General features: G+C 43.5%; 1 protein-coding gene across 1 annotated transcript; it reads left to right on the plus strand.

The window, feature by feature from the left end:
* The first annotated feature begins 244 nt into the window (after window positions 1-244).
* On the plus strand, window positions 245-5308 carry hhex (hematopoietically expressed homeobox). Its single transcript, XM_029134617.3, has 4 exons — window positions 245-1067; window positions 3592-3770; window positions 4263-4313; window positions 4407-5308. Exons 1-4 carry the CDS (start codon window positions 665-667, stop codon window positions 4683-4685), a joined length of 912 nt encoding a protein of 303 aa, XP_028990450.1. The 5' UTR covers window positions 245-664; the 3' UTR covers window positions 4686-5308.
* The last annotated feature ends 9320 nt before the right edge of the window (window positions 5309-14628 follow it).

Consider the following 14628-nt stretch of genomic DNA (forward strand, 5'->3'; position numbering starts at 1 on the left):
TTTGCGCGTGGATGGAGTATAAGTTAAATTCTCGACAGGGGCGAAAAGGCAGATTGTGATTTTATATTTAAACATGTAATTAGAGTTTATTATTAAAATGCAATACTTACTTAAATGAATGAACTGATTCAGTAATGTATTTGTACCCGCACTTGGCAACAGTAAATACAATGTAATGCAAATTCAAAGTTAAGGGAGTTCCAGGGAAATTGTTTTCTTTCTCCTTTCTTCGTCCGTTCGCGTGTCTCTTGAGCGACGTTCTCCTGAAAAGCACTTATCTCCGCTCCTCTGTCGTTTGATCGCTGCGTGGCTCCATCGGAGCGCCAGCCAATCAGACGTGGCCGCCGGCCACCTGCAGGAAGTCTGCCGTCCACTTATCTCCTCCCTCCGCCGCCTGCAGCCAGATAACAGCAACAGTTGGATCAGGCACCAGCGAGTGCCACGCCGCAAACCGATGGACACCCAAACAGAGTAACGGCCCCGCTCCGCCGCACCACAAACACGGCTGCGCGTCTGAGCCGAGCTTCCCGCAGATGCTCGGTGGCATGTGAAGAGCTTCTCGTGATTCTACCGTCGCTAAAGAGGAAGGGCAGCAGGGAGGCGCGGGAGGGACGCGGCTTTCCGTTGATCCAGCTCGAGCGCGCGCACCGGGCGAAGCGGCATCATGAGCGTCCCGCTGTACGCACCGACTCCCGTCCAGCCGGCGCACCCCACTCCCTTCTACATCGAGGACATTCTAGGGAGGACCGCCGCCACTACCGCCTCCTCTCACTCTTCCTCCTTGTCCGCCGCATCATCATCATCATCATCCTCATCCACCCCGGTCATCCCCACGCCGACTCTCCCTTCGCCCAACTCCTCGTTCAGCAGCTTCATCTCGCCCTATCGGACGCCGATTTACGAACCCACGCCGATTCACCCGGCGCTGTCGCACCACGCCGCCGCCGCGCTGACGGCGACTTACGCCTCCAGCGGGGCTTTCGCCGGTCACGTCTACCCGTTCCATCACCAGCACCACCGCTCCATGGGGGAGTACGCACAGGCGCTGCTGAGGCACGACCCTCTCGGTGAGTTTAACAACTAAAATTCTTGCTGTGGGCACATGTACCATTTATAGTGAATGTAAGTTATATATATATATATCAAGCTGCAACATACGCGTGCATGTCCTCATGAACCCTTGTTGTATTTTTGAGTCTAGACTGTCTTATGACTGTCTGTCATCGTGCTCGCCTCACAGACTCCAGAAAAAAACCTTTTCACTTCTCAAAAGTGCAGATTGTATTGCAGATATGTTGAAACCAATGCCTTTCAAGTTTTAGCTTTGTTCCGCGAGCACGTAACGCCGCGGATTATGTCATTTTTACGCACAATCCTTCTTGGGTGATGCGACAGTTAGAGAGTGCGCTGCACACGAAAAAAACCCTTCTGGCCTCACAACCTTCGTTTCAGTGCCAACGAAACCCCTTTTGCATAAATACATCACGCTTGGTCATGCATGCATATCGAAGGCCATCTACAGCTACGTGTATCCTGCATGATAAACACGGTTCACAGGCTCGGGCGCTCGGAGAACATTTGTGCGTGATGTCTGGCTGACCGTGCGCACATGAGTCACATTGTTATTGTGACGGACATATTTGGGGCCACAATAGCAGAAGGCTTATCCATTCAGTGTGCTGGCGGGGGGAAGGAGGGGGGGTACATGGCAGCCTTGACTCGTTTTCCTGACTCCCATTGTTCTGAAACATCAGAGAGGCGAATCAGCCGGTGACCAAATCATAGCTGGATTGTAAATCACTTGTTATTTCAACGCTGCATGCGCGCGCACGTGCGTCCACGTACCCTTATGAGCCCCAAACGCACCCCATCCCCTGTACCACCTCTTCCATACGCATGTTGCGCGTTGGATCTCACTTCTGGCGAGATGAAGTATAAGTCTGCTATGCGTAATTACGCACAGATCCGACATTTATTTGGCGCAACTATGAAAACTCAACTGATATAAGCACATACGTGGCTTTCTCGACGAACCGAGGGTTCAGCTTTAAATTTGTGTTCTTCGGATGTTGGTGAATTCTCGAGGCGCTGTTCCGTCACGGTTGAGCAGGGCTTTGAACGATGGCGCTTTTAAGTAGTGTGACAAGCGCGCTGTCTGAGGCCGTGCTGAAGTGAACGAGCCGGGCCTTTTCCGTTCGGAGCGGAAGCCGTGAGCCCGTCGATAGGAGTAAATCTGGTTTCAGAAGCTGTTAAATGTTTTCCTGGCTCACCCCGGCCAGCCGCTTCCTCGGGAGCCCGCTGCACGCTGCTGATTATTTTATCGACATCCTCAATACAGACATATTCAGGAAACACTCGGCCTCTGATAGCCCGGAATCCGTTTTTCACATATTGTTGCACTTCCTCTGCCTGGCCAGTGAGGATGTGGCTGACTTTCTTTATGGTTGAAGCGGCGAGTAAAAAAAAAAAAACACAGAGTAAACAAGAGGCTGCGGTGCAGATGAGATCTAATGTGATCCTAAAGAGAACGATTACAAGAAAACGAGACAATGAGAAGGGATGTTCGCCCCAAGGGATCTGTGTGAAATAGAAGCACCAGCCAACGAAAAAGAATGAAATATAGTCTGATTCACAGACACGCGGTTCCATACATACATATATATATATAAAATCCAGTTTCCCGTCCACAAAACAATTTTAGTTTCAACACCTGTGCAACATATGTGTACAGACTTATATCATATTCATCATAGTTTAAATTTAAAAGAAGTGTGTAACGTTTAACAATATTTCAATATTGTTTATTCTCAAAGGAAGTTTCCTCAAATCCTCGTATGACACCGATTCAAAAAAGCCAGGATCAATTTTAGAGTCTCGTCCATTCATCAGGGATCATTTACTTTAATTGGGTGGTTTAGTCTCAATTAAAAACCCCAAATGTCTTCACTGCCAGAGCAGCAAAGAGCAGACACATAAATGTTTTTTCCCTATTTGTAGCTTCATTCAGACTCGCTATTGATTAAACCGAGCTTCATTTTACTACATAGTTCCTTTGTTTTGAGCAACGCGTCACATGGGACTGGATTAGCTAACTTCCTTTGGAAAAGAGCAGCATCAAGAAGGTCTTTGACAGCAGTTTCGACCGCAACAGATTTATATTGTGTCAGTGAGAGGGAGAGGACGTGGGTGTCTTTCGGTGGATGCCATCGCCTCTAATCACACCGCAAAGCAGGAAGCACATGAAGCGGATATTTGGCCATAGTTTTCACTCAGTCACGACCTTCCCTAAAAGACGAGCAGCGGCCTGCAGCAGGCCCGGTGCGGCGGCCGCAGCCCCCGAGCCATTGTTTGTCCCCGACTATTAGCTGGAAAGGAAACCAGAGGAGAAAAACACTGGTGGAACTGTCAAATAAGGCAAACGAACCTGGTGATGAGGGGACGTAACGGAAATGCATTTACCTTGTTTTTATTGTATGTGTAAGTGTAAGTCTTTTGTTATTTTATATGACAGAGACTAATGTAGTCAGGCTGCCTTTGCCATAATAACTATTATAGCGCTCTACTGACCATCTCCCTTCTTCCGTTAACAAGGCAAGCCTCTGCTGTGGACTCCCTTCATCCAGCGGCCTTTGCATAAAAGGAAAGGCGGTCAGGTCCGGTTCTCCAACGACCAGACTATCGAGCTGGAGAAGAAGTTCGAGACGCAGAAATACTTGTCACCTCCGGAGAGGAAACGACTGGCAAAGATGCTGCAGCTCAGCGAGAGACAGGTTAATATTATATTATATTATATTATATTATATTATATTATATTATATTATATTATATTATATTATATTATATTATATTATATTATATTATATTATATTATATTATATTATATTATATTATATTATATCATATTATATCATATTATATTATATTATATTATATTATATTATATTCATAGAGTGTCGACAGTTTTATAATGTGGCGACAGTCGTCGTAGTAATATTCACGTTTGATATCGTGACATTATCAGTGCGTTAAACGTTAAAATAACCAAATATTCACTTAACACTCGCCTGCCCATTGTAGTATAGTTTACTGTGAAGGCTCCATGGAGCATTTGCATCCATTTTACCCATAGGTTAAATTTTTCATGCGCTCATTTCAACGACGTCACTCTTTGTACTTTATCAGCAGTTAGTAGTTTATTTTAGAAGTTATTTTCATGATCAAGGAATTAAAAATGTCGTTTAATTGTTAATCTTGTGTTTCAGGTGAAAACCTGGTTCCAAAATCGACGAGCGAAGTGGAGGAGACTGAAACAGGTGAGAGGTTTCTGTTGTTTCGTTTCTGCTTCTCTTTGACGCCTCCGGGCCTCTTCGTTCATTAAACCATCCGTTGTACGTGTCCGCACGCAGGAGAATCCTCACGGAGGCAAGAGGGAGGCGGCGGACGACACTGCAGTGGGCAGGAGTAACAATAAGGGCGACGAGGCGACGGAGCCCGCCGGGACCCCGAACCCGGAGCTGCGACAGACGGTCCCGGCCTCTGAGCTGACGCCGCCGGGCCGCCGTGCGCCCTCCGCGTCCCCGCAACCGTCCCACACGGAGCTGGACTCTGACGTGTCGGATGATACGGACCGGGAGCTGGATATAGAGGACGACGACGACGAGTTTACACTGAAGCGCCAGTTCTGAACCAAGAAACTGTTTCTGACACTTGAGCCTGGTCGTTTTAGCCCAGAATGATCCCGCAGTGCCTTAAACGCAGCGCTGTCATCGCTACTTTAAATGTCGTTTTGTATATAACTGTAGTTTTGTTCTACTGTGTTGATTATATCCGTGTTGTTCTTGTAAGTGAGCCCTGTTTCCATTAGTTTATCTCTACTGTATGTTATTTTAGGTGATACACGCTCATAGGCCACTGCCTTAAATATGACCTTCTAATAAATAAAGTAGCGCAAAATCACATTTGTTGGATGGTATCGAGGAAACTAAGATTTCAGTGACTTAAGACCACAATGAGTTTCTTTTTATAATTTAACTTATGTAATGTGTCCAGTGATAATATTTAAATTACAAAAAGGAAAGCTAAACAAATAAAACCAATAAAAAAACAAGCTAAAAACAAACAAGCCTATGATATTCATAGTTTTAAATGCCAACATTTAATGGGTTGAATGCAACACGAAAACCGAAATAAAGAAGCGAATTCAGCTTAAACTGTTTTGTTTAATTGTCAGAACTAATGAAAATGTAACAAGCATTGTTTAGTTAAGTATTTTCCTCAACTCATTAAATTAAAATGAACGTTGTTAGAATACTAACTAAGATAATATTTTTATTGTTCTGTATTGCAGGAAAAACACATCAAATTTCATATTCTTACATAACTTTTAGATTTGATTTTAGAATAATAACGAATTGTATTTTGCAGCCAAGTAAAAACAATAATTTACCTGCCACAATTATTGCTTGTTTAAAACTTAGTTATATAAATTAAATTACGCTGATGTACTTTGTAATTATTGCAAACTTAATTGGGCATATATTTATCTGCGACAGTCCAAATTGGACAAAAGATTACAAAAGATTTAGCTGAATGCAACATACCGGCAATAGCTACATTAAAAAAGTTGGTTTAGACTTTGAAAAGTTTCCTTTTTCGTTTACATTTCATATTTTTTCGCCTTCAGTTTCAAAATGAAGAACAAAATTAAATCTAAACTCGTACACCGGTGTTATTTACAGCATCAAAATGAATGTTGCTTAATATGCAACGTTTCCTTTTAGCCTTTTCTTGCATTTTAAAAGGTCAGCTGATGCCATTCGTTAATGGCTGCAGTGTCATTCTTCTGTAAACTGATGTTTACAGTATAACCTTGTCCTAAATTCTGGATAGACAACTGAAACTTAAACATCACCAGCAGGTTGTCATTGGTGTTATCAGATGAATGTCTCATCATTATAACCTATAAACTAAATAACAAATATTAGTTTGGAGCAGGACTCATAATATATAACATAACAACTACTTTAATGCTTGACCTCCTCATTGGCAACACTCGCATCAGCTCAGATAACAAAAACCATTCAGTGTGCCCCCCCCCATGAACATTTACAGTGTCTCTGGGACAAACTGACCGTGATTATACTCAAATAGGTTTGTGCAAAACCAGCTGTGGGAACAAACGGCTGATGTCTTTGGACACAAACCCAATCACTGGCCTCTGATTCCATGAAGGATCCAAAAGCAGCCATAGATTAGCGAAGCTTTCAGTCCATGTCAATGATCGTCCCATCACCACATTCAACTTCAAATAGCTTATCATTGAGCTCTCATGCAAACATTGTGAGTGGGAGTTTTTCAGTAAGTAGATTAGGTTAATGATTGAGTGAACCCTCAGAACAGCAGGGACATCGCTCAGATAGCAGGGGGCTGATTGATAGGTATACAACACGCTCACACTGCTTTTTCATATGACGTGATTATAGTGGAAAGTGTCTCTTCAACTGGAGACGTAATCTGAAAATGACAGAAAACTCATATTTAACCATGCGTGGTGTTAGATCTGCAAAAATTTAAAGCCCATCGTTCCTTTAACCTTGTTTGAGCTACATTACTGAGGTTCAGTGGCCTCACAGATACATGGCCATTCCAAAACCAACAGTATGCACATTGATCTCAGCCTCTGTATTGTGTAATGGTTCACAAATTGTGCGGGGTAAAGTCAACAGCAGGAGGAATAGTACACACAGTTGGTGGGTAGAATGTTCAGCAGATAGCCGTCTGATTCCAGAGTGCCCGTTTGATCTGGTCACACACACACACACACACACACACACACACACACACACACACACACACACACACACACACACACACACACACACACACACACCTCTTTGCGCTGAGTAATTAATGCCTAATAGAGTAATTACTTAAGTATTAGTTATTAGAGTGGCATCTTCAGTTGTAAAAAGAAATAATAAAATACAAATGAAGGCAGCATTATCGCCTGTAATTAATCCTTAATTAATCAAGAAAAAAGCATCTGTTAACATGAGTAAATGGGCATGAAACAAAACACAAAAACAAAATTGGAAAAAAAATGAAAGTCAGTGCTCTTTAAGGTACCAAACAGGTAAAACACCTTTTTGGATATCAGGGGTCATTTGGACACTGATGGGGTAAAGTACTTTATCTCTAAACTATTCAGATATTCAACTCATCTTCTGATCAGGGATCAGATTATAACCTCTTTAACAAGATGAAACCTTCACAGACAGTGTTGCTACAATCTATTAGTAGTGTGTGTGTGTGTGTGTGTGTGTGTGTGTGTGTGTGTGTGTGTGTGTGTGTGTGTGTGTGGCACTAGCGAACACAAGTTAATGTGTGCTTATATTTGAACGACTGAGGAATGTGTTGACTGTTGACCTTGGCTAAATGGAAGCCATTATCTCCCTGTTGAGGCCTCCCTCCTCCTGCTGAGCTGATAAATTAATGAGAGAAAACATTGCTTACATCGATACTAGTGTCGCCCGAACACACACACACACACACACACACACACACACACACACACACACACACACACACACACACACACACACACACACACAATGAAACTGAGACAGACATTGGAAACTAATGTCAGTGATTCGACAAAATTAAGGAATGTAGAATTTATCACACAGTACAGAAAAACTATCTGTTACATATACAGACAGACAGGCAGACAGACAGATAGATACATGTAAAACATGTATTGTATATATGTGTGGCTATAGCTGGTTAACCTCTCACTGCGATGAGGTGGATCAGTGCAGTCCACAGTCTAACCTTAAAAGCTGAGTGGGCAGAATCTCAAGTGCGGCACCGATGACGCCGGCGCACAAAACAAAGAAGTGAAACCAGCATGTACTCCAAAAACTATGCATGTCCGCAGACACATTGTGAGACGACTCTTAACGAGGGCGCGAGCTTAGCAAACACTGCCAGACGTGAGCGCCGTGGCCCGGAGCGAGGGAGCAGCCAGACGCCGCGGCTGAAGTGGAGGCATGCACAGCCCACTCAGGCCAGCCACACGCTAAGCTGACCGGGAATAAGTGGTCATCCCTCATCTCAGCCCACTGAGCCTCCACGAGGAAGGATGAAGAATGCGTAAAGCAGGGAAATGCAGAGATCGAAAAGCCAGTAACGTGGTAGGTTTAATAGCCGCTAAGAGGCTAAGTGACCCTAAAAACAACAAACTTCAAAACAATGAGATGAATGAATGATTGTGAGAACTCCTCCGACTTTATCAACCGCTACTATTTAAATAGGTTGATGAATGAACGTGTTTGTAGACGGACCAGCCTCCATCATGCACCAGGTAAAGGTCTAATTGGTGATGACTCCGGTTCAGTCTCAACATCCGCTTCCCATTCACTTCGTCTTTTCGTCATTGCGGCCTTTGTTCGGCGCCCCATATGGCGAGTCAACAGCGAGGCCTGGAGTTGTCCCAGAAACCACTTACTGTGTGTGTGAAAAGGATCCACATTGAGACATTAATCCCCAAAACAATAATCCAATAGATAATGCGTGAGGGAGGCCATTTGAAGCGACGGGAAGCTGGAGGGGGGGGGTGGAGAGGCGGCGCTGGCAGGAGAGATTCATTCCTCCTGCAGCTAAGGAGATATCACTCACCGATTCGCGGGTGCACTCAAGTGTTCTATTTGCTTTTCAATTAGGCCATATCCAAATGGAAGATAGGGAGGTTTTAAAAGTATTCACATGCTAGTTAAAAGAGTGCGGGACTTTCTGCCTCACCATCCAATTTCCAGAGGCCCCGTCTGAACGATTAGCTGCTCAAACAAGCTGCCCGCGGCTGAGCACACAGGGCCCGTAATAAATAGCGGCGGCCAAATGTAGCAAACATCCGACCGAATTAAGGCGCAATTAGGGCACGAGTGACATTTTAGAAGCAAAAGAAAGGGGCATGGAGGCAGGTTACCTTCACGTTTTACCTCCACTGGTGCAATAAATAGGCCTCATCTACAGGGAGGCAACCGTCGTGCTAATGGCTAAGGATGGTACTCAGAGGCAGTAGACAACTGTAGATGGGGCGAAGGGTGAGTCAGGGTGGAGGACTCCCACTGGACATGATGAAAGGGCCACATGCCACTCATACCTGTCAGATGATGTCTGAATATAACTGTATTTACTAAGTGGGTTGGGGCTAGCGTATCTGTAGCGGCATGTGTGAATAAGTGTGTTGGATATCAGCCGTTATCGTCTGCCGGTAGACACAAGCAGGTCTAAATGAGCTGCTTTCGGCGCTTATTGATCGGCCGCTGCTTGTTTTATGGCGGACCTGTGCTGTTGTCCCCGTTCTGTGCTTTTACTGCCCGTGCAAATACCGAGGCCCGTCGTAAAAAACGGCCTCGGTCCACAGCAATGCTTTAGGGCAGAATGTGTGTGTGTGTGTGTGTGTGTGTGTGTGTGTGTGTGTGTGTGTGTGTGTGTGTGTGTGTGTGTGTGTGTGGTTGAGTTCAATGATATGGTGATAATCCAGGATCAATAAGGGATTATTTTCAGGGCTGCCACTCTCACTAGTGACATATGGGAGCTTTGCCAAGCGGCTGTAAAAAGTTTTATTCTGTTGATTTTGCTTTAACTTCACTGGACATGTCCATTTACCTGCTTACGTGAGAGTCTGCTGTTCTTCCAGACAAATGTCTGTTTTTTGTCTTACTGAGGAAAAGCAGAGACCGGTTGTTGGATGTCACCTGTTTATTCTTTGATCTGTTTGATCTGTTGATCTGAGGTGAAAGCCTACATTAAATCAGTGAACATGAATCTCAATCTAGAATTATTACTCAGCCAATGTTGCAATTATATGCTTTTGCTTTTTAAAATACTTGATACTGGGGGAAGTAAACAAAGTGATAGCACAACAAATGATCCAAATCAAACACATGTACTTTCTGTGCTCACAATCATAAACTTCCTCAAAGAAAACAGTCCTCATTTCTCAGAAAACTAATAATACACAGTGTAAAAAAGACAGAACACACACACACACACACACACACACACACACACTGACCCTCTCTTATTAATGTAGGCTTTCAGGAAGCTATTGCTGGGCTGATGTTTCCAGCTATAATATAACTGGCCAGAACAATGTAGTGTTAATTTGTTTGGTTTCCGGTACAGGACTGTGAAAACAGTGATGGCCACGGAGACAGGAAAGGACATTAATAGATGAAGGAATGTTGGGGGTGGGAATGCCGGGCAATGTCCAGCATGCAGGAGGATGTTCCACAGACAGTAATAAGATCATCAGTAATCTATAGTGGTGATGGAATAGAATAGTACTAATAGAAGAAAGCCATGCGTAGGACTCAGGACCAGCCAGTTGGTGACTTTAAAAGTACTACAAACAATACAAAAATCATGATTATGGTTTTATTATCCTGCAATTCAGTCATAGCTGATCGAGTTTCTGGAATAAGGTGTGTAAGGTGTTTATCTACATCCGTCTCACGATTTCATGTCAGAACGAACCCTCTGTGGAGCTGCTTGCATTCTTGTAACCCATGGAAAGTGTTATCTGACACAAAAGTAACAGGATGTGCTGTTTTATCACTTCCTCCCAGTTCAACTTTGTTCGGGACGACATCGCGGCGAGCGGAGGAAAAGAGGAGGAGGCGGAGAGACGCCGAGGAATCCGAGGGACAGAGAGGAAGTGAGTCCCCCGAGTCATTGTCTGGACGTCTCAGGGATCAGGTACTTTATCAGACGTATCGAAGCCACGCAGGGCGGCACGCTTCATGAAGCATGATGCTTCACGGACAGCTGTTCAAACCACACTAACCTCCTGCCGCCTGCGTCGTGAACTCTTTAATGGTGTGAACCTGCAAGGTTAGGTTTTAGTGAAAGGATGGAGACAGAGGGAACTCATTAGGCTCATTAGTTGCTTTGCTTTTGATGAGGAGTCGGCTCTTGATTGTTTTACATCTTAACAGTCTATTATTTTAGGAAGCTGAGCTAATCTTTATAGAGAGTTCAAATTTATTTTTTATTTAACACTGGATGTTTTTTTTCAATCCGTGTTCCTGTCTCTGTTTTCGGTTTGACCTCTGTCCCTCTGAGTGTCTGTGTCTGTTGAGTCACATGGAAGGTCTTTCTTTACAGAGGGCACTAGAATCAAGTCAGTGATGGCACCCAGAGGATTTGCCTATCAGTCACAGCACATGTTCCCCTGTTCAACAACAACAAGCTATCTAAGACCACACATGTGTCTGCAGGGCGGGGGGCTGCACTGCTTTACTGAACACCGCGCTCGTGTGTGTGTGTGTCTTTCACTTCCCCATTCTACATGAACACTTACGCTATTTCACAATAATGACAGACAGACAACACTGGTATCCATGTACTTACAAACAGGAGGGTGTGTGTGTGTGTGCGTGCGTGCGTGCGTGCGTGCGTGCGTGCGTGCGTGCGTGCGTGCGTGCGTGCGTGCGTGCGTGCGTGCGTGTGTGTGTGTGTGTGCGTGCGTGCGTGTGTGTGTGTGTGTGTGTGTGTGCACTCAGCACCACCTGTTGTCACTTTGGCCATTTCTACATTTAAATACTGTTATTTCTAATTGGCCAGGGTGTTATATAAACCCTTCCTGTTCAATACATCCCAACTTTCTATTGCAATTTACAAATTACATCATTTTAATATAAGTATAAGTATTTTGCAAAAGAAACAATCAATGAGAAAAGAGAATGAATAAAATTTGTACAGTCTGAACATCACATGGCACAAGATGAGTAGAAACTATACAAAAACTTTAGAAAATGTGCGACCTTTCTTGTTAAAACTTTATATTTGTCTGACAAAAAGACAATGAATAGATTTTCTATTTTCACAGAAAAAAAAACTAACTGTAGTTTGGAAATTAAAATTTACAGTAATCTTATTAGTTGAGACACAGGCAACATGTTTCCAGATTATTTCAAAATACGTAGGTTAATGTCATGATTATCAGGATTAAGTAAAAACGAGCAACAATGGTTGAATGTGTCATGGATGGATGGATGGATGGATGGATGGATGGATGGATGGATGGATGGATGGATGGATGGATGGACGGATGGATGGATGGATGGATGGTATAAAACATAGAGGATGAACTCCCATATTGCCAAATAAGTTATAACTAAGAGACTAATTAACTATAAAATCGCCTGTCACAATATGAATTACAGGATGTAACAGAAACGCAAATAAGGACAGAGACAAATGTCCAAAGGTTGAGGACGTGTTTGTCCACTTGTTAACATTCCTCCTGGTTCTCAGTGAAACCCGTCCACTTGAAGGAGACACCACAGAGAGCTGACGGGCTCTGAGAGGTTTATGTCTGCTGAGCAGTAATCGCGCATGTGCTGCGTTTGAGTGTGTGTCAGGAGGGTGCTCAGAGAGGCCGACAAGCCCACATGCATTAGCTCCAACAGAACAAAGGCAGGTCTCTTCCAAAGGAACTGCATCATTTTTCACACAAATGAAGACGTTGTGGTGCTTTCTTTTATTATTACATTGTGTGAGTCCTAATTTGAATGAACTGGGCTGGTGATTGTGCAAAACATCCAATAAAAAGTCCCGCAGCACATTTTAATTTATTCACTGTAGAATATATGAGTATAACCGTCATTAGAGTAGAATATAATATAGAATAGTTCAATTTTAGTCCACTACAGTTCACAAATAAATATATTATTTTACTCAGATTCATGTACTCATGTACATCACAATCATTGTTGTTTAAAATACATTATTTTCCCAGTGGGGTAGTTTAATGTGCATACTTCAGCCTGAGGAGAACTCAGGTCAGTGGCGTCTACTTGTTCTCTATGGCTCCCTCTGCAGGTCAAGATTCATAACTGCTACTTCATTATCAGCTGCTCGTTGTTAATGCTAACACATTTTTAATGTAATCAGATTTTCACCCCATGACTTCTCCTGGTTCATAGATCAGATCACATCCAATCTGAGAAATCATACATCAAATGTAACGTCTCAAAAGCTTAGGTTTAAAAATCATACATCTACATGTTAATGTCTGTGTCAGGAAATGACTCATTAGCAACACAACACATAGACTAAATATTATGTTTTTGGTTGTTAGTCTGATGGAGATCCAACTCATCCCATGCATTTGCCAAAAGGTCACGCTGAGATTTAAAATGGCCTTTTCTGAAACATCTGGACGGCCCACGGCTGCAGCGCTCGACTGTCCCCATTTCAGGATGTCCTTTAGTGTTATTTGTTTAGGGTGTAACTTACAATAGAGGTCAGCAGTCATATGGCAGCCTGCGCTTCAGACAGAGTCGGGAAGCTGGCAGGAAGCTGGCAGAGCGTGGAAAGGAAGAACACGCAGCGAGAAGAATAGGCCCAGTGACAGTCCACAGCGGAGCCTCACGCCTCTGATCAGCGTATCCTCTGTCAAACAGGACACATGCACAAAGTGTGGATTAAACATCAGTCTTTTCTCCGGACCATACTGAGAAAAATGATGTTGGATACTGAAAACATTTGACTCAAATGTTTCACTTTATGTGTTTTTCTTCTTCTTTTGGATGAGTTCACTTAACAAAGATGTTCATAAAAGGACAATGTAATGTGACGGATAAGTTTTAGTATTCATGTATTTGTAGCTATTGAGTAAAGCTTTTCCAAATCTTTGTTTGCTTTATGGATTCTTGTTGGTGTCAGTTTTCCAGAGAAGGACAATCCGAGTGATTCAGCCACTAATGAGCAAGACGGGAACATTTACTTGTTCAGAGTTAAAGGACAGGATGTCCAAGTGGACACCTAAGGCCTGAACCATGATACCACTGCACACACGCATCCGCTCCCCTGTCTTCCTGTTTTCTCTCCTCTTTGAAATCACCCCCCTCTATACTGTGATATAACACTAATACAGACTTTAGTGACTGAGTCAAATGTGTTTCCTTGCAATTAATTCAAGTGATGTTTGAGTTGGTTTGAAAATCTCAGCAGCTGCATTTGACTGTCACAAACAGAGCGTGTTTGTGTTTGTGTTGGCGTTTGCTTATGCAGCTCGGACACAGTGGCAATGACACTTACACAATGAGTATGCATGTACTGTATGCTTGTTCAGGACAGAAAGACGAGGATGAAGAAGGTCTAAATCACAAATCTGTCATAATGAATAGTTGTTCAGTCGTTTAGAGACAGTAAAAGCTGTTTTTTTACACTTATCTTTACAGATCCCCACAGTCCCACCTCTATTTCACCCATTGTGTTGCATCAAGCAAAGCAATCTGAGTCTGTTCCTGACACACTTCCTGTGTGTGTGTGTGTGTGTGTGTGTGTGTGTGTGTGTGTGTGTGTGTGTGTGTGTGTGTGTGTGTGTGTGTGTGTGTGTGTGTGTGTGTGTGTGTGTGTGTGTGTGTGTGAGTGTGTGTGTGTGTGCGCGCGCGCATCCCACTTCTTGTTTTTGGTGGTAATAAGGAAACTCATAGTCAGGGCTTTTGTAAGAAGCTTATTGTCAGCCACTACGTCCACACTCCTAATGGGCCAATCCATTTTGAGAAGAATAGCAGGAAATAGAAAGTGGTTGTGTAAGCTGGTCAAGGCTTGCTG

The sequence above is a fragment of the Betta splendens genome, chromosome 19 (genome assembly GCF_900634795.4).
Source record: "Betta splendens chromosome 19, fBetSpl5.4, whole genome shotgun sequence".
NCBI classification, from domain to species: domain Eukaryota; kingdom Metazoa; phylum Chordata; class Actinopteri; order Anabantiformes; family Osphronemidae; genus Betta; species Betta splendens.